This window comes from Erinaceus europaeus, chromosome 7 (genome assembly GCF_950295315.1).
Source record: "Erinaceus europaeus chromosome 7, mEriEur2.1, whole genome shotgun sequence".
Classification (NCBI taxonomy): Eukaryota; Metazoa; Chordata; class Mammalia; order Eulipotyphla; family Erinaceidae; genus Erinaceus; species Erinaceus europaeus.
The window spans coordinates 74,830,322-74,851,709 of NC_080168.1; the positions used below are offsets into that span (position 1 = coordinate 74,830,322).

General features: G+C 40.9%; 1 protein-coding gene across 18 annotated transcripts in view; it reads right to left on the bottom strand.

Moving 5' to 3' along the window:
• ENOX1 (ecto-NOX disulfide-thiol exchanger 1) overlaps positions 1–21,388 on the bottom strand; it is a 772,227-nt gene that overhangs the window by 114,443 nt on the left and 636,396 nt on the right. For all 18 annotated transcript variants that reach the window (XM_060194781.1, XM_060194780.1, XM_060194779.1 and 15 more), the window contains one exon: positions 15,873–16,057. In XM_060194781.1, coding sequence (XP_060050764.1) covers positions 15,873–16,057 — 185 coding nt within the window. The remainder of the gene's footprint in view (positions 1–15,872; positions 16,058–21,388) is intronic.

Consider the following 21,388-nt stretch of genomic DNA (forward strand, 5'->3'; position numbering starts at 1 on the left):
AAACTGTGTTGAAACATGAAGAAGAATGAAACTGCAACACTTTATCTCATCAGAAACAAAAATCAACTCCAAATGGATCAAGGATATGAATGTTAGACCAGAAACTACCAAATACTAAGAGGAAACATTGGTGGAACACTTTCCCACCTAAACCTCAAGGACATCTTTGATGAAACAAACCCAACTGCAAGGAAGAATAAAACCAAAACAAACCAACGGCACTACATCAAACTGAAAAGCTTCTGTACAGCCAAAGAAACCATCACCCAAACAAAGAGACCCCCTCACAGAATGGGAGAAGATCTTTACATGCAATACATCAGACAATAGACTAATAATCAAAATATACAAAGAGATCAGCAAATTAGCAACAAAAAAACAAATAACCCTATCCAAAAATGAGCAGAGGACATGAACAGAACATTCACTACAGAAGAGATCCAAGAGGTTAACAAACACATGAAATATTGCCCCAGGTTGCTGATTGTTAGAAAACTGCAAATAAAGACAACATTAAGATACCACCTCACTCCTGTGAGAATGGCATACATCAAAAAGGACAGCAGCAACAAATGCTGGAGAGGCTGTGGGAACAAAGGTATCCTTCTGCACTGCTGGTGGGAATGTAAATTGGTCCAGTCTGGGGAGAGCAGTCTGGAGAACTCTCACAAGGCTAGACATGGACCTTCCATATGACCCAGTGATTCCTCTCCTTGGGTATAACCCAAGGATTCCATAACACCCAACCAAAAAGGTATGTGCACACCTATGTTCATAGTAGCACAATTCATAATAGCTAAAATCTGGAAGCAACCCAGGTGCCCAACAACAGATGAATGGCTGAGAAAACTGTGGTATATATACACAATGGAATATTATGCAGCTATTAAGAACAATGAACCCACCTTCTCTGACCCATCTTGGATAGAGCTAGAAGGAATTATGTTAAGTGAGCTAAGTCAGGAAGACAAAGATGAGTATGGGATGATCCCACTCATCAACAGAAGTTGAGAAAGAAGAACAGAAAGGGAAACTCAAAGCAGAATTTGACTGAGTGTGAAGTAGAGCACCAAAGTAAATATCTCGGGGTTGACAGTGAGGGCGGATGTTCGGCTTCACTGGGGGGGGAGGGGCAGGATGTGATGTGAGACAGTCTTTTGGTGGTGGGAATGGTAATTATGTATACTCCTATTAATTTGTAGTCAATTAAATTACTATTTAATTAATATGAGAGGGGAAAAATTGATTGAATGTCTCAAACTTTTTAATGCACAGACCATAGGCCGAGTCTTTTTTAAATTCTGAATCATTAAAAAGCTTAGACCAGGGAGAACAGAGCAATAGGTGTCATTACTCTATAAGACACAGCTATATACAAATAACATCAAAGGACGTAAATTACCATGATGTTATGTATGATACAGCGAATCCTAAAAATAGATATTACAAAGTTAAGCCAATTGCCAAAAATTTGAGTACAGCAATAACTATCTATTGTCTTCTTAAACCCTAATACAGCAGGAACCTCCTGCCTCCTTTATAGAGGCTATATTTCCCCCAGTCCTGGAACCTCTAGGGTGGCGCTCATTTTCCTGCATGCTTTTCTCAATTCATACCAAATGATATTGCACCTGCTGATCTCAACCTAATCAACACAATGAGTAACACCTCAGCAAGCTTCACTTTAGACTGTGTCCAGAGACGTCAGGTGTGGAATGTCAACCCTTCAGCCTCATTACTTGGGTAAGACCCTTCCTTTCATAGTATTCTCTAATACCATTCCAGGTGGTTCACTTCCTAACAAAGTCCCAAAACCTAGATATAGACCAGGTCCCATGAGATAGAGCATATGTTTACATGTATCCATAATTTAGGGCAAAATATATGCCTGAAAGCAAAAATGCACAATAGTCTGCAGTGAGTCAGTATATGCATCAAACAAGTAGAAAGACCTACAAAACACACCATAAATTTCCTAATAAAATATTATCTACTTAGAAGTAGATAACCTCCTCACCTACCTCCTATTACATTTCCTTCAGTCACTCCAAAGGACTGCAAAAGCTGAATAAGGGTAAGAGACTGGCATACTTTAATGATGACTCTTTAGTCACTATCAGGCCACCCCATTAGCTGGAGCCCTAGTTGGGGAGTACTGAGATTCCCAACAGACAAGATGGGCCGAGACCTCGAATAAATCCCTCTCTCCATTGTTACTGGTTGTCTCTATCAGGAACAATACAATAGACCCCTCTGTGGGCTCCCACAGGACCTTGCCCTCAACATGGATCAACCATGGTAGAGAATGTTCCATCCTCTGAAGGGAGGCTGGACAACATACTCTATGCTACACCTGAGGAAGATGGGTTCTGAAATTGGTTCAGCTTTGAACGTTCCTACTCATGACCATAGAATGTGAGCTCAGATCTACAGGGATGCAGAGATCACATAGGCTCCTAAGCTGAATATGGGCCCCAGAATAGATCAAATTGATGGGGTTTACAGTCAACAATATTTATATATCTTTCCCATATTTGGGAGCTACTCTCTTCCCTAATCCAGCTTTCTGGTCCTTTATGTAGCCATGACATCATCTCCCCAGACAATAACTTGGATCCACCTGCATATCAGATGTCAAGCTCAGAAAAAAACCACACACACACACACAAAAAAAAACCCCAAAACACTAGTATAGTCATGGGCCCATCAAAATATTCCTAAAATAGGTCTACTAACTATCTACAAAATGGAGATCCCCAAATCTTCATCTGTACTAATCCAGCCTTTAGGTTCATGATTAGTCATCAATTTGTTTGGCTTTATATATTAACTCTTCTTTCAGTCAGCAGGTTCCAGATACTACCATGATACCAACCAGACTTCCCTGGGCAAATGACCCCACCAATGGAGCCCCGCTTCCCCAGAGCTCTGCCCACTAGGGAAAGAGACAGACAGGATGGGAGTATGGATCAACCTGGCAATGCCCATGTTCAGCAGGGAAGCAATTACAGAAGCCAGACCTTCCACCTTCTGCACCCCATAATGACCCTGGGTCCATACTCCCAGAGGGATAATGAATAGGAAAGCTATCAGGGGAGGGGATGGAATATGGAGTTCTGGTGGTGGGAACTGTGTGAAGTTGTATCCCTCTTATCCTACAGTTCTTGTCATGTTTCCTGTTTATAAATAAGAATTATAAAAAGTAAAAAATTAATAAAAACATCTATAGTAGAAATAATACCATACATAATATATAAGATGGCACCATAAAGATGATGCTATATATAATATAAATATGCAAAAACTATAAAAATATTAAATGATTTCATCTAGTAGCTGAAATAGAATCAAATAAACATGGGATATGGTGTTGCAGCCACTGCTAGCACAGAGTCCAGATTCCTAGATGTATGTGTGATAATTTATATACATATTTATTAACTTTTGAAGACAAAATGTTTTAATACTTGCACACTAGGTCTAAAAGAAAGCCCTGTTCCCTCCACACTGCAGTGGTGCAGTTCTGTTGTTTGATCCTGTGATACTGAATTATTTTCTACACCAAGGCACAATGTTTTCATATATTAAAGAAACTATAAAGGGGTCAAGCAGAAGCACACTGGGTTAAGCACACATCTCGAAGCACAAGGAGTGAGGTAAGGATCCTAGTTTGAGCCCCCAGCTCCCCACCTGCAGGGGGGTCACTTTACAAGTGGTGAAGTAGGTCTGCAGGTATCTTTCTCTCCCTTTCTCTGTCTTTCCCTCCTCTTTTTGATTTCTCTCTGTCCTACCCAACAACAACAGCAATAATGACACGTACAGTAACAACAACAAGAAATACAGAAAATGTCCTCCAGGAGCAGTGGATTCATAGAGCAGGCACTGAGCCCCAGCAATAACCCTAGAGGCAAAAAAAAAAAAAAAAAAAAAGATACTATGATGATGTTGTTGCATGCTCCTTTCTGACTGAGCAAGGTGCCAGATCACCACGTGTTGTTTCTTCCTTCCAACTGAACAGTGTTGAGATTCATGAACCCCCTTTAAAAGGGAAGATCCTCATAGCATATTGCATCTTAAAATCCAAATAAGTCAGTCTTTAGTTTTTCATAGTCGATGTCTGGTTTAAATATTTCACAAAAGTTACTGAAATACAATTTGTCATTGTAAAAGTTGAATCTTTCTCCCTATATCTTGTTATTCCATGTTTATATTTGCATTGTTTTTATTGTTTTAAATGAACAAATGCTCTTCCTATGGTGGTTCCTATTATCTGCATGTTTTTCTCCTCCTACACCTTAGAACAGCATCTGCTCTTCTCTTTGCATACTCACTAAACTTAGGCATGCACTCTGCCATACCATCAGTTTGCTCGATATTCCTTTTCTCTTCCAGGGTGAGTTCCCAGGATAGAGAGGAGAAAAATGTTAGTGATTTCTCACCATCACGACATACTTCAGCATTTTCTTGTCACTATCTGCCTTCCTTTTCTTCTTCCTAAAGCTCCCTTGATTTGTGGGCTGTCTTTTTATCTGGAAGCAGCTACTCTTCTTTCCAAATATGCTGCCTTAGTTTCCATTCTCCTTTCTTTTTAGCACGGATACAAGATGATAGATATTCTTTCTTGCCCTGTACATGTCTACATGTACAAAATGAGTTCCAACACTCTTCTGTCATGCCTACCCTGGCACATGTGGTAATCAAGAATAACTTCCAGGAATGAATTAAAGTTAAAAGCCTCTGGAACAGGCTCCTGTTCATGATATCATCTGTAGTACATGTGTATTTTCATCCCCGCCCCCTTTCTCCAGAGACACAATTAAAATGTCTGTCTGTCAAAGGCTGGGGGTATGAATCGACCTGTCAGTGCCCATGTCCAGCAGAGAAGCAATTACAGAAGCCAGACCTCTGACCTTCTGAACCCCATAGAGCTCTTTGGTCCATATTCCCAGAGGGAATAAAGAATAGGGACGCTTCCAATGGAGGGGATGGGAAATGGCACTCTAGTGGTGGGAATTGTATGAATTGTACTCCTCTTGTCCCACAATCTTGTCAACCATGATTAAATCACTAATGATTTTTTTAAAAGAAGTTGAAAAATAAGAGAACACAAAGCAGAACTTGGACTGGGTTTGGTGTATTGCACCAAAGTAAAAGACTCTGAGGTGGGGGATGGGGTGGGGAGGGTTCAGGTCCTGGAACATGATGGCAGAGGAGGACCTAGAGGAGGTTGAATTGTTAAGTGGAAAACTGAGAAATGTTACACATATGCAAACTACTTTTTTTTTTTTTACTGTTGAGTATAAATCATTAATCCCCCCCAATAAAGAAAAAAAAGTCTGTCAATGAATAAACCCAAAAGAGTGAAATCTTGGGGTGGGAGTTCCTGCTGTATGACAGGTTGTGACGTTTGTGGGATCCTTAACTCTCCTTAGAATCAACAGTTGCCAGTCTATGAGCCACTGCATGGGAGGAAGACAGCTACGGAGACCTGGGCTCAGCAGTCCACACACCCATAGGCTTCCTATGAAAGGACACCAAATCCTTTATTCCCAAATGCAAACAGCCATCCAGGCATCAAATCACATAAGAAGAAACTTGTAGCACGAAAGAGATAAATTCACAAGAACCAAACAACCAACCCTGGAGAACAAAGAAATGATTCAGGAACAAAGATTTGAATTAATATTCTCAAAATGATTTGACCACAACCAGGAAATAATAAAATTTTATGAAAGGATAATAATCAAAGGAGAAAAATAACACTTGAAAATAAGGTGACACATTGTTGGTATGCATCTAGTTCTGCTTCTGGGATCTAGTTCTGCTTCTGTTACATTGCTTGACATTGTGGTCTATTTACATGGTCTTTTCTGTTACATTGGTTTGGTCTCACTCCCTCCACCTCCGGGAGATTTGGTTTAGCCTTTGCTAGTTTCCCGCTTCTTCCTTCTCCCCACCCCCTACCCTACATACTTCCTGAGTTCCTGTCGCTGCCGCGGGAGGAGAAAGATGGAGGAGCACATGGTGTGGTGATTAGGTGTTGGACTGTTTGCCGGCTCGTGAATAAAGATTAAACTGCATTCTCAGCTCAGCTACGAGTTTCTGGTCATCTGTTACCCACCCGTGAAGCCAGCCCGGAGAAAACAACAGCACATCAAGTAAAGACGTCAATGGAAAAGATGACAAAGTTAAAACAGAGGAAAAGGATAATAGACGCAAACACCATCCTACTAAGTCCACTATCTGACTGAAGGTTACTTCAGTAAAGAAAGAGAAAACAAAACTGAGGAATTATCTAGAGAACAGAGAGGCTCCTGATGCAAACCTCTGTTCCATTTATCTCAGGCCTTTGCCTACAGCATCTCTTACAAGTTCTTCAGTGGTCCCTCTGATGTCCAGGGGCAGGTGCACGAGCTTGAGGGAACACAAGCTTGAGGGTCTTTCAGGGATTTTCACAATTATAAATGGTAAATTTTCTTCAGGAATGGTATAAAGATCTTCTGAAATTTTCTTGAATATACCCAATTTACTGGCACCCCTCTAAAGTTTTCCAGTAATCGTAACTCCACACCACAATTACCTTCCCCACCACTGCCATCAGTGGAAACATCCTTGCCACCACTCTTGATGCTGTAATGATTATTTGACCTTGACAAGTACCCATCAGGTTTCATTACATATGAACTGGAAGAGACTCTGAGCCCAAACTTTTCCACCATCTCTTTTAAAATTATTACTAAAAATTGAATAGTTTATAGATGTCTGAAGCCATGTTAATTTACTTGAGTGGTCAGATGAACTCACTGACTTTCTAATTTCAATGTGCTTTCATTTATTTCTAAATATAGCTCACAAGGACCAATTCTTGACTGACTTTTGGCAAAACTAAAGTTGCCTTATATTTTAGGGGAAGTAATAGTTATTTTTCTCTGTCTTTCTCTACAGAATTAAGGGTGAGGCTTTACAATACAATATGCAGATTATTCTCTGAGCATCTAAGAAAAAATACTGATTACTTAACGTATAGGATGGCAGTGATTGTAATAACCCTATATTTCTCAGACTTTTTCTTTTTTCTTTTTTAAATATATACTTTATTTTATGTATTAATGGATAGGCACATCTAGAAATTGAGAGGAGGGGGAGATAAAGAGGGAGAGAGACAACTGAAACCCTGCTTCACCATTCATGAAGCTTTCCCCCTGCAGGTGGGGACCAGGGACTTGAACCTGGGTCCTTGTGCACTGTAATGTGAGGGCTTAACCAGGTGTGCCACTGCCTGGCCCCTCTCAGACTTTTTCTAATCTCCTCTTGCTGAAAGCTGTTGAAACAGCTGACTAACTCTAGTCTTCAGTAATATTAAACCAAGAGTGTTAGGAAGTCACTATTATACACGGGCCCATGACACACTGGCCTAAGACACCTGGTGTAGTACTTGTTTGCTAACAGAATTAAAAGCATCAGATTAAAGCATTTAAAAAGGAGCTTTCTGACATAATCCTTAGTCCTATACCAGTCTTATGACTGGCAGCTTACGATGGGATTCTGTTATATTATCTGAATATGTATCAGTGCTGCTGACATTATTTACACATGGCCTCAAGGGATAGGACTAGTTGAGTGCATACATTATAGTGTGAAAGGATGAGGGTTTGAGTCCCCACTCCTCACATGCAGAGGGTTGCTTCGCGAGCACCCCTCCTCTCAATTTCTCTTTGCCCTATCTAATTAAACAAGAAAGTGAAAAATAGGGCAGATTTTGACTTATCCTCATGAATAAAAGTACACATATAGTTTAAATCTATATGTGGTTAAGACCACAATGAGATACCTCTAGCTGTGGTGGCTAGAAAGATATAACAGCACAAAATAAACTAACCACACCAAAGCACTGACTGACAAGGACAGAGAAAAGATGGGATTCTCACCTGATTTCGTGGAATGCATGATGGTATAGGCACTTAGAGAAAATAGTTTGATGATTCTTATGAAGTTAAAATTCACCTTATCATCCGGCATTCCTAATTCCAAGATGGTTATCCAAATGAAATGAAAAACTATGTCCACACAAAATGCCAGTTAAGTGAATGTCAGTAGATTTACTCCCATTTGCCCCAATTAGGGAATCACCTAAATGCCCATTAACTGACAAAGTAGCTCTTCCTTACATGAGGACACAATTAAGCAGGAGAAGACACAAACTATGGATACACCCAGCAGCAACAATGGCTCTCAGTCATTCCACTAAGGAGAAGCCAGACTCAGAAGGTGGATGGGGTATGATTATAATCATAGGACATTCTGAAAAAGGCAAAACTATAAGGACGGGAATCAAGTGAATTGCTGAAAATGGGGGCACACGGAATTTTTTTTGGGGGGATTTGGTAGGGTTGTTTTACATAATGATTGTGTTAAGAAGTGTGAATCTGTTACAGTTCATAGAACTGTGCCTCTAAGAAATATGCTAACTGTAGACAAATGAACCTGAGAGAACAATTCAGGGGAGGTAATGTGAAGATGACTAAGAGTCTAAAGCGTCTACTCTGTCATTGTTTATTCAAAGAGTCAAACAAAAGCCAACAACCTTTCCCTCCCTATCCTCTTGGTAGAAGCAGGCTGACTTCACTGCCAGTTTAAGATCAGGTGAAGGTTCCCATGTTACCATGGATACAGCTATTATTTCCTTTCCTGTAAAACCTCTAATAACAACCACACAAAGTCACCCAAGGATTTTTCACTTTTAGGTACCCCATCCATCCATACTGTTTTATGATGAACACATGGAAGAACCATGTGATATCAGTGTACACATATTTAATGGATTAGAAGCAAATTAGAAACTTTTTGGCTTACCCTGCGGGCTAATCTAAGACTGTTAAGACTATCTTTTTGTTTGTTACAGAGCTGATTTCCCATATATGGAATGCTAAATCAATGATAGGTGGGTGGCTAACTCTTTCACAACCAGCTGGCTATGCCATGAGATCTTGCTTTTCTGATGTCTAGAGAGAACAATGAGCAAGCTGATTGACAGAGCTTTTTAAATCAGGAGAATTCTTTGCAATGGGGCTTGATATTAGCAAATTGCAACATAGTCAAAATAATGTTAAGATAGAAAATGGCCCTTCAAAAGTATACACACACACACACACACACACACACACACACACACACACACACACACACACACACACACTTTTTTTTTTTGCACTGCTTTTATCACTGGGGCCTGGTACTCTTATGGCTCCACCACTACTGCTGGCCATTTTTGCCCTTTTTTCTTTCATTTTGATAGTGTGAGAGACAGAGAGATAGGGAAAGGAAGAGAGAGGAGAAGAGAAACCTACAACATTGCTCCACTGCTAGTGAAGTTTCCCCACTTCAGGTGGGAAGTGAAGCTAAGTATATATTTTTTAATACTACACTAAGCACAGGTCGCAGAGACTGCAAGGTAAACATTTACCTAAGAATGAGTTAAAATTAAAACACCACCACCACTGCTTGAGTGTGTCCCAAATGTTTGGAGGTGTAGATAGGCCTCTGTGCTGTTAGTTCTTGCCACTCCAGGACTGGCTTTGTTTGAGCAGAGAACCCACAGCAGTAAAGGGCTCCCCACAGACCCCTGGTGAGATTCTTCTTCTGTGTCTATGCATATCCCCATGTCCAGTCATGTCCAGACACTCTACTATGTAATTGATTGTACTGTGTTTTCTCCTGCCCCAAGTACATAACCTGAAGTCCCACCCCCTGTGTCCATATTGTGACATTTACTTAAAAACAGCATCACTGAAAATACTATTAGTGAAGAGGTGGTCACATGAAAGTTGTGTGGGCCCTGCTGTCCTATACAAATTGTGTTGTCATAAAAGGCAGAAATTTTGATGCAGATACACAAGCCAGAAGAATGCCAGTGGAGATAAAGGAGGAGACAGAGAGATGGATCTCCAGGGCCAGGAAGGCAGTGACTGCCAACAATGCACAGACACTAGGGGACAAACAGAATAAATTCTGTTCACAGCCTCAGAGGAAGCAACTGCAGGGGGCACCCTTCTTCTCATCCCAGTCAACTGTGAGACCTTCAGTTTCTACTTAAACCAAACCCAAAGGGACACAGAAACAAAATCTGAATAAAAAAGATACACTAAAAGCATACACGAAGATTATTATTAACAAAAAGATTCAGAAAATGTCTGAGGAGCAACAGCAGTGGAGAACTTTTAAGTGATGTCAGCTCAGCTCTGATACAGACATACATGGCTTCTGTGTGGACAGGTAGGTGTTCCCTAGCATCAGGACTCACAGCCCAGCACTCATTTTCCTGATTCCACCCCACTTCCTCAGGCAGCTTTCAGATTTCAGTCCTCAGCTATCTTAAAAGCTTTATTTACTTTAAAAGCAACTGGGTCAATCTTTCCTGGAGAGAAGGCCTGCTACAGGCAGCATGATCTAGTAGTTTGAGGCCTTGGTTCGGCATATCACAGTTAGAGTAGAGAATAAATAAAGTCCTGTCTTGGCAAAGGGTTTGGTCACACAGTCAGCAACAGGGCATCTGGTTGACCCCAGGAGCCTTGCACAGCAGCTGTTACACTGATTTCCAAGAGTAGGAACCTGAGCAATTGGGCAGTAATGACATTTTCCTGGCTGGTTCTGGCTTCCACATTGGACTCACTTGACTAACAGACTGTGAACACCAATGAATCAGGACTTAAAGTCAAAACTCAAAAATTGCTTTAAAATGGCTAGAAATGTTTAAGAGATAGTTTCTGTCTCTTGGTCATTAGTTTGCTTGTATCTGTGCTTCTTTTTAATATCCTTCCCTCCCAATTAATTTCCCTTGCTTGCCTAATGTCTCTGCAGCAGTTACCTCTAATCACTAAGACACTTTTTATGTGATTCATGCTCCTTATCTTCCAGAGCAGTCAATATAGATATGGGAATTAAAACACATAGATCCAACTCACTATATATTTTAGTTTCTCCTCATCCAGTTTACAGTCCCCTTGTTCAAATAAAAATCATCTTTATTTCCCAGAAATGTGTTAGGTTTGTGGACTCAGATGGGCAGTAAAAGATATCATATATATTAAAGTATATCAAACATCTATTATGTTTTCTCTCTCTTTACAGTACACTTACAAGCTCTGGCTTATAGTGGTGTGTGGATTAAACCTGAGACTTTGGAGCCTCAGACATGAGAGTCTCTTTGCATAAACTTATGCTCTCTGTCCCTGCCCCTATTATGTTTTCATATGTGAATCTTTATTTCCATTCCTCCACTACCAGTTCTTGGAGGTTCTGCTTCCCTCAGGCCCTCATTTCTCATGCACAATGTGCCTTCTCTTTTCTCTAAAGTCTATAGCTTCTTTCCCTTCCTAACAGTTTCCAGAGATCCACATCTTTAATTCAAATGTGTTAGCTGAAGTCTGACCCTCTTCAACAAAAACACAGAAACTGAGTGGGAGAGAGATCCCAGTGGTTATACAAAAAGACTTTTGTGCCTGAGGACTCCCAAATCTTAAATTCAATCCCTAGCACTACTGTAAACCTGAGTTGAGTAATGTTTTCTCATTAAAATAAGCTATGATTCCATCCTGACTTTCTTGGACCAATGACCTCACCAATGTGTCCTGGAACCCTACCTCTCTAGAGCTGTACCCTAGTAGGGAGATAGAAACAGGCTGGGGATATGGATCAATATGCCAACACCCATGTCCAGCAGAGAAGCAATCACAGAAGCTAGAACTCCCACCTCCTGCACCCTCCTCAAGAAGAATTTTGGTCCATATACCCAGAAGGGAAGAAATGCTAGGGGAAGATGATCAGAGGGCTCTGAGCTCCAACTCCATCAAGACCCAATACCCAGAGAGAGAAGAGAAAAAAAGAACAGTCGGAAGTACCAATGAGTGTAGGTATGACTTAAAGAGGAAGGAAGGCAGGACCATTTAAAAAAAGGTAAATATATATAAACAAAGATAGTTATAGAAATAATAGTCAACCCATATCTGTGAGCTTGGAGAAGAACTGCTACATTTTCCAATGGAGGGAATGGTGAAGCAGAACTCTGGTGGTGAGAATGGTGTGGAATTATACCCCTGCTATTTTATAATTCTGTAAATAAATATTAAATTACTAATAAAAAAGAAATAAATAACTTAAAATCAGTGGTGGACTGTAGACAACATAAAGGTTCTGTTCAAAAAGGCCAATAGACATATTAAAAACTGTTCCAAGTCATTGATTGTCAGAGAAATGCAAATAAAGACAAAAATGAGATACCACTTCACCCCTGTAAGAACACCATATATCAGACATGATACCAACAACAAATGATGGAGAGGTTGTGGGGACAAAGGAACCCTCCTGCATTGCTGGCGGGAATGTAAATTGGTCCACCCCTGTGGAGAGCCATCTGGAGAACTCTAAGGAGGCTAGAAGTGGACCTACCTTATGACCCTGCAATTCCTCTCCTGGGGATACATCCTAAGGAACCAAACACACCCATCCAAAAAGATTTGTGCATACTTTGTTCATAGCAGCACGATTTGTAATACCCAAAACTTGGACGCAACCCAGGTGTCCAACAACAGATAAGTGGCTGAGAAAGTTGTGGTATATTTACACAACAGAATACTACTCAGCTATGATAAATATTGAATCCACCTTCTCTGACCAATCTTGGATGGAACTTAAACTATTTTAAGTGAGAGAGGCCAGAAAGAGAAAGAAGAATATAAGATGATCCCACTATAAGCAAAAGTTGAGAAATAATAGAAAGGGAAACACAAAGCAGCATTTGACTGAGTTTGGAGTATTGCACCAAAACAAACAAACAACCAAACAAAAACAAACAAAAACAGGGGGGCATCTCCCCAGACAATACAGTCCACCTGCATGTTAGATATCAGATTCAGGCAAAAACTAGTAAAGCCCTACTGATGACCACAGAATGCAAGTTCGGACCTACAGGGATGTAGAGGTTGCATAGGCTCCTATGCTCAATATGGGCCCCAGATAAAATTGATGGGATTTACAGTCAACAATATTTATATACTTTTCCCATATTTGGGAGCTACTTTCTTCCCTGATCCAGCTTTCTAGCCCTTTTTCCAACCATACATCATCTCCCCAGACAACAACTTGAGTCCAACTGCATATCAGATGTCAGGCTCAGGCAAAAACTAATAAAGTAATGGGCCCTTTGGAATATACCTGAAATAGATCTAGTAGCTATTTGTACCTCAAATATTCATCTGCAGTATTCCAGCCTTTAGGTTCATGATTAGTCAACAATCCGTATGGTTTTATATGTTAACTCTTTTTTAGCCACCAGGTTCCAGATGTTACCGTGATGCCAACCAGACTTCCCTGGGCAGATGACCCCACCAATATGTCCTGGAGCCCTGCTTCCCCAGAACTCTGCCCCACTAGGGAAAGAAAGAGTCAGGCTGGGAGTATGGATCTACTTGTCAATACCCATGTTCAGTGGAGAAGCAATTACAGAAGCCAGACCTTTCACCTTCTGCATCCCATAATGACCCTGGTTCCATACTCCCACAGGGTTAAAGAATAGGAAAGCTATCAGGGGAGGTGATGAGATATGGAGTTCTGGTGGTGGGAATTGTACCCCTCTTATCCTATTGTTTTTTCAGTGTTTCAATTTTATAAAAAAATTAAAAAGCCCTAGTAAAGCCATGTCCCCCTTAGAATATAGCTAAAATAGACCTACTAGCTTTTTCCAAAACAGGAAACCCTCAAATCTTCATCTGCAATATTCTTCCCTTTAGGTTCATGTTTAGTCAACAACCTGTTCTGCTTTATACCTTAACTCCTTTTCAGTTGCCAAGTTCCAGATGCCACCATGATGCCAGCCTGACTTCCCTGGGCAGATGACTCTACCAGTGTGTCCCGGAACCCTGCTTCCCCAGAGCCCTGCCCCACTAGAGAAAGAGAGAGACAGGCTGGGAGTATGGATTAACCTGCCAATGCCCATGTTCAGTAGGGAAGCAATTACAGAAGCCAGACCTTCCACCTTCCGCATCCCATAATGACCTTGGGTCCATACTCCCAGCGGGATAAAGAACAGGGAAGGGGATGGGATACAAAGTTCAAGGGAGGGGATGGGATACAAAGTTCTGGTGGTAGGAACTGTACCCCTCTTATCCTATGGTCTTGTCTATATTTCCGTTTTATAAATAATTTTTTTAAATGCTGAAAAAATTTGGGGGGTGGGGAGCATAGATTCTCAGCTCCACCATGGGGGGGGGCACTGGGGGTTGGGATACAGGCCTTTGGTGGCTGGAATGGTGTTAATATACACTCCTATTAAAAATATTGTATTATAAATCATCATTTAATCAATATGAGGGGGGGAAATAGAATGTTTTGAGATTTTAATGTATAGAGTTCAGTTCAGAGTTACATTCCTTCAATCAAAGCACTTAAGGTTTCAAATGAGTAAAGTGACTGAATTTTAACATTGAGCTTATATTGTTAATGCATTTCTAATAATAACCTTTTTTGAACTATTCAATTACCTATAATCTTAGACCAAGGAGACCAGAAGTAACCAGTCTTGCCAATATGTAAGATATAGTTATTTGTAAATAGCATTAAATGACATGGTAAAGTCTTGTATAGTACAGTACATCCTAACCATGGGATTTTCAAAGTAAAGTTCCCAAATAACTTGGTGAATAATTCACTTTCTTTACCTCATCTTGTATGGAACTTGAAATACCAAATGAAGTGAGATAAATCAGAGAGAGAAGAATGAGTCTGAGATGATCTTACTCATAGGCAGATCTAGAGAAATAAGGACAGAAAGGAGAAGCACAAAGTAGAACTTGGATTGGATTTGGAATATTACTTTAAAGCAAAGTACTATAGGGGTGGGGGGACTTCAGGTCCTGGTGCATGATGGTGAAGGAGGACCCAGGATGGGGGTGAGAGTGTTATGCATAAAATCGAGAAATTTTACACTTGTATCAGTAACTGTATTTACTATAAATCATTAATCCCCCAATTAAAAATGAATATATATATATATATATATATATATAGTTTTTTTAAAACATAGCACAGATATTGGCTTGTTTCTGTAATCACCTACTCCCCATCTCCTTAATTTCTGGTGCTTCATCATTTCATCATCAGTCATTTCTTAAATGTGTAATGTGTTCATAGACCCTGATTTGAACTGAATGAAGTCCAAAGTAGAAACTGAATGAAATCCAAAGTAGTCTATACTGTCTTTTGAAAACAAACATTCACTATGCTTCTGTCTTATCATTTAATATGCTTTTAAATTAAAAGTTTTAAAATTGCCTCAGTTTTGGAAAGGATTTCCTAGTCCTCCGCCATAAGTTAAACTGTCAATCTCCTACATGCTTTTCCTTTGCTTCCTACTGTGAGGGTGTAGCATATTCTCAATGTGAATTAACTGTCTGCAGGGTTTCACTCCTCCATGCTGACTTTTCCAGATTAGAGGCAGACAAAAAGAGAGAGAGAGAGAGAGAGAGAGAGAAAGGAAGAGAGAGAGAGAGAGAGTGACTGACCACAGCACTGAACCTTTCTTCAATGTGGTAGGAGTCAGGCTCAAACCTGGGCTGTGCACATGGCAAAACAGTGTATACTATCCAAGTGAGCTACTTTGCTGGCCATAGCATCTTATTTCTTTAGAATGACTTCTCTTCAGATTCTACCTTCACATAAACTGTCATTATTAGCACTTTATTTTCCTAACAACTTAGTTTTGTGGTTGGCATTTCTGCAGTTCTTTCATTGACCCTGGCCAGTGGCCGCCATCTTGCTTCCACTTGCTTCCACACACGTCATTCCTGTCTCTCTTGCTACAAGCCCTCTGGCCCTCATACCTGCTGCATGCCTTGCATGGTTTGCCGCAGGAACTGGAGCTGCTGGTCCTTGGTGAGGTTTTCCTCTGTTCGGAAAAGCTGTTCCTTCTCCTGTTTCAGTAGCTCTACCTCATTCCTGTAGGCGTCCAACTGCCAGCGTAGGCTGTCGTTCTCCTCTTTGAGAGCGTAGGCCTGAGCAGCCAGGGCTGAAGACAAACACAATAGGGACCAGTATGTTACTTCTGGCTTAGATCCATGGGGATCTCTGTGGGATCTGGGTCATTCACACTAACTCTTACTATTCATACTAGCTGGGAAATAGGACCCAAGCCCCTTACCCTGGGCATCTTTATATTGCAGTTGCTGAGTGTCATGTCTTTTGGAAGTGCTATATATTCAAACTGGCCTGTCTCATGTGTGGAAATTTCTTGTGGGCCTGGGGCTAACTCCTTCCATACTTGTGTCTCCTGACTTCTTCTCCTGCCCTAGAAGCTCTCTTAGAGATGTGTTGGTATCTGTTGCTAGGTGATGCTGACATTCGGAATTCTAGGTAGCGGTTCCATCTACCCATGGCTGCCTTCTTCCTTTCTGCAGCACTGCTAAGTTCCTTGGAACATGGCAGTCTTTCAAGTAAACAGTAGTTGTGCAGGTTGGAGCACACATCAGTGTCCCAGGGAGAGAAGGGATGGATATGCACACCATTCTTCCCCGCTTTGCTGCTGCTAGGACAAATCGCACAAATTGTTTTCTCCTGCTCCTATCAGAATGGTAGCTAGTTCCATCTGTTTCACCAACAGATTAAAACTCTTTCTGTCTCTCTCTTTCTCACCCCCCCCCCAAGGCTGAGTGGGTACTCTAACACTCCTTCCTGCAAACTTGAATTCTCTGTGTGATGATTTTGTCCTCACATCTCCAGTTCACAGAGAACTCGGGATCCTATAAGCCTCAAGGTTTTAGAAACAACTGAGACTGAACAAAAAAGAACAGTGAATGAATAGCAAAGGACACAACTGAGGCTGCGGAAGGTCTTCTTCCTGGCTCCAGTTTCTTGTTCAGTGGGCTCTCCAATAAGAATAATAGCTTACACACTGACCAAATACCAGACACTGACAGAAGGGCTTTGGATGAACTTAGTCACTTCAGATCCCCCATCCAGCTTATGCTGTGGGTGCTGTCTTTACACCCTTCTTTGTATGAGTTGAATGAGGCACAGGGAGATTGAGAATACTCATCTCTGCCAGGGAATAAAGAGCATACACACTCTTCACAGCTAGCTATAGAGGCTTTGCTCTCTGGCTCTGTGCTACTCCTGAAGTACTGATGTGTTCAGTTTTTATCAGACTGTTTACTATACATCCTCTTTTTAATTTTCTCCCTGTTCCTCTCCTCCCAGGCTTCTATGCTTTCTTTTCCCTCCCAAAGAAAATCCATTCTCTACATCTGCAAGCAAGAGGAATTTAAAAGCATATCAGAAATATCTTCAAAGATGCAGCTTCAGGTTTATAAGTGCCTTGTGTGAAGCCCATGGCACATATGCTCTCAACCAAGTTCATTCCCTGCACTGCCCCTTCTATAGCCAGGCATCCGATGCTCTGCAGCCATGATGGAGGTCTCCTGAGTGGTTTTCTAAGGCCTGGGTGAATTATCTCCAACATCAAATCATGCTAATAATAGCTTTACAGTTGTGTGCTTTATGGCATTCAATTTTACAAAATGATATCTTGTGTACAGTATAAACTGCAATACTAATCAAACATAACATGCAATTAGCTAGAAAACTGCCTACCTCAAACCACTGGGGCTCAATTAGTGAACAATCATTGGCTGCTGACATACCCTGTGCTCAGGCCTTCCTGCCATCTTGTGTCACAAAAAAAAAAAAAAAAAAAAAAGGAACAGACTACTATGTCTCTTCTCTCAAGGAGCTTAAAATACAACAGAAATAAACAGAAACAGACACATCTGAAGGAAAAATAACACATCTGAGGGAAGAGAGAATAGTGTGATGCCTGGGAGATAGCAGATTCTCCATGAAGTTTGACTGAATGGATAAATGAGCAACTTAGAATATCAAGGTATACAGCAAGGAAGTATCTTCTATAGAAAGTCAGGAAGAGAAAGAAACAGGCAAACTGGAACACTGAAAGGAGTTTTGATACACAAGTCAAGAAAACGGTGGACTCTTAGTCTAGAGCAGACGTAAGCAAAAGCCCAGAGGTGAGAGCTGAAGACTGAGTTTTTGGCACAGTAAAGACACCTGACAAAAAAGTCAAGTGTCCCTCTGGAAGCACTGAGACAATGGTGAATGGTGGCCTGTGTAGGGAGTAGTGGAAGCTTAAAAAGCCAGGCCAGTGCATGAGGTTCAGTAAGAAGTAGGGTGGGTGCTTAGGCAGTGGAAGGCCAGGGTGACATCAGAAATTTCAGATGATGAGTTTGGCAATGGTGCATGGAATGAACTGGAGGAAGATGATAATGAATAAAGGAAATTTTACTTGTTGGATATACATGTGGAAAAGCAAGGGATGGCCAATTTTATAGTTTGCAGAGACTTAGAAAATTAGAATTAATCACAGGTATACCCAGGAGGCATGGACTAGTGCCTTTTATGTCCTGCAGCCCACCTTCAGACCCTGTCTACTCCCTGAGAACTCCTGATAGCTTGGTTCACCAATTCGTGAGAAGATGGTTATGAGGCATCATTTGAGAGCGGGATGTTGTAACAGGGCAAAATTACAGAAAATGCAAATGATGAAAAAAGTGTTGGCACCACAGAAGCACATTACTACATTTAGTAGCATTCAAAGACACTTAAGTAATTTCCTTAGGAAGCTCTATTTGGCCCTTTTTCAATTCAGAGTGGCATTTTTATTATCATAACTGATAGCAGGTGTTTGTGAAGAAATCGATTAGTATGCAGGGATGGAAATTACATTTTCCAAATGAATTGCAGCGTCTGCAAGATATGCTGGGATCTATGTAGCAAAATACAAGCAGCTATAAAGCATGTGCCAGCAAAATTATTTAAATAAATTATTGGGACATAAATACATATAGGACAGTGCACCATTCATTATTTTAGGGCCTCTTTTCTATGTCTATGGAATGACACTGCTGACTATTTTTATTCTTGGCTAAGCCAAGTGACCAGTGTTCCTGCCAAATAGGATACAATGCTGTTGCATTTCTGGAATAGAAATGTGGTTATCATTACACACACACACACACACACACACACACACATACACACCTCTTTTGCTCCTCCCCACCCACCAAATTAGAAAAAAAAAAACCCATACCATAACCAATCTTATTAATGTTTTTATAATTAGGGAATATACATGATTTACATTCCTGATTAAATGATTTCAAGCCTGATATTTACAAAACAACATTTTTGGTTTACTCATGTGGCAGCAAAGTGGTTATCTTTTAACGGGTGAGAAATTGTGTATTGACTCCACTTAACTTCAGGCCACCTGTTTGTAAACACTATCCAGAGTCTTATGGCAGCCGCAGATCTGCCTCTCAGATGAAGCTTTCTAGAGGAGGTTTGCTTATGTTTTGTGGATCAGAACTCTAAAAGAAACAAAGTCACTTCTAATGGAGTATAAAATGTTCAGTGCATTTGAAATTCAGAAGCTTGAATGGTCCACTCTTTTTCCTCTTTAGTCCTTTCTGGAATACTGTATTAGAGTGAACCATTTTGAAAAATGTGTAATAAAGTGCCCATGGTAAAATTTACCCTTGAGAGGCAGCACAACAAATCCACTATTCAAATATGTATCGGGATTAAAAATAAACTATAGCATGCATTTTCTTGCAAGAGTCCCTGAGGAGTGCACTGCATATTAATAAATGGAATATTTGTATAGCTAAGTGCCACCACTGTGGATTATCGCTTTCCAATAATAAAAAAGAATACAATAAGACACTTTAAATGTAAAATGCTATAATTTTGACTAAATCTTTTGGTGATTTTGAAGGCACTGAGGATCTAGTAGTGACTCCTCAACTGATGACCCAATTATTGAGAAGTACATGCAAGGAGCTATGGACACACAAGATCCAGGTCAGGGTACCCACTTACACTTACTCAGGACCTTGGAAATACTTTGCTATTGAAATCTGTTGTTGGATCGAAATGAATAATGACAACAATGGAACAACTCTGCTAAGTAAGATTCAAAATTGCATTTCAAAAGAGTTAGCACCATAGTACTGATATTGACCAAAATGACACTAGTGTATGAAAACGGATCTAAAGATTCAATTGCATAAGTAAGAAGTTTGGGGGTAGTTATTACAGGACCTTACAGTCCTCTTTGCTAGGTTCTACATAAACCATTACTCTTCTTATTAATTATGGTCATAGTGACCTCTTCCTGCCTTCCTTGTATTACTTACTGCGTTTCCATGGGAACAGATAACGAACGGCATGCTTAACTTCTTTAAGTAAATAATCTGGTGAAAGCCTTGAAATCTCTCTTACTAGACTGAGCCAGGCTTAGAAAAAAATAATTAGCACTATATGAAAAATGTAACTTATTTTGGGTTATTTCCTAGTAAGCTGACAGTATGTTAATTTTTTTTTTTTTTCCTCCAGGGTTATTGCTGGGCCCGGTGCCTGCACCATGAATCCACCGCTCCTGGAGGCCATTTTTCCCCCTTTTTGTTGCCCTAGTTGTTGCAGCCTCATTGCGGTTATTATTGCCATTGTTGACATTGCTTTGTTGTTGGATAGGACAGAGAGAAATGGAGAGAGGAGGGGAAGACAGAGAGAGAGGGGAGAGAAAGATAGACACCTGCAGACCTGCTTCACCGCCCGTGAAGCGACTCCCCTGCAGGTGGGGAGCCGGGGGCTCGAACTGGGATCCTTACGCTGGTAGTATGTTAATATTGTTTTGTGCCCAGGCAAGATGGAACTAAATAATAAAATATTTCAGCATATTGTTTCTTACAATATCTGGATTCTTCAAGAAATGTTCATCCTTGTGCCTTTGGGGAGATTAGTTTTTAACATTCTCCCCACATTTTGGCAGATGTCAGTGGGTGGGGACAGTGGTCTCTGTTACACTGTGATTTCTTTCCCATGTGCAAACAAAGTCTTGTTCAAAGATTTCATTTGCAGCTTCCCAGGCAGGGAATTGTGCTGATAGGTTCAGAACGCAGGGGGATGCAAGTGGGTCAGAGGCCTGGAAGATGTGCTTTCGCCTTCCAGCTCTGTGATTCGGTGGCTTAAGGACGCTCCAGGCTCTACCTGGCCTCTCTCTCTGCAGGCACCTGGGGTCTGCAGTTGCTCTTCTATGTATAGTAGTGCTTCTTCTGAGGGGTTACCACCTCAGGGGTGCTGCAAGGCTGCTTCTTGCTGGAGGAAGAGGGGGAGAAGGCACATGCCTTCTGCACCTCCACCTGCTGCTAGCACCACGGCAGGGAAGAAGGTGCATCAACAGAACCTCTGCTTTGGACAAATGCTTCTGAAGGTCCCAAGGTCCTTAGGAGTAAGGGGGAGCTGTCAGCTGCTTCTGTTTTTCCTGTTC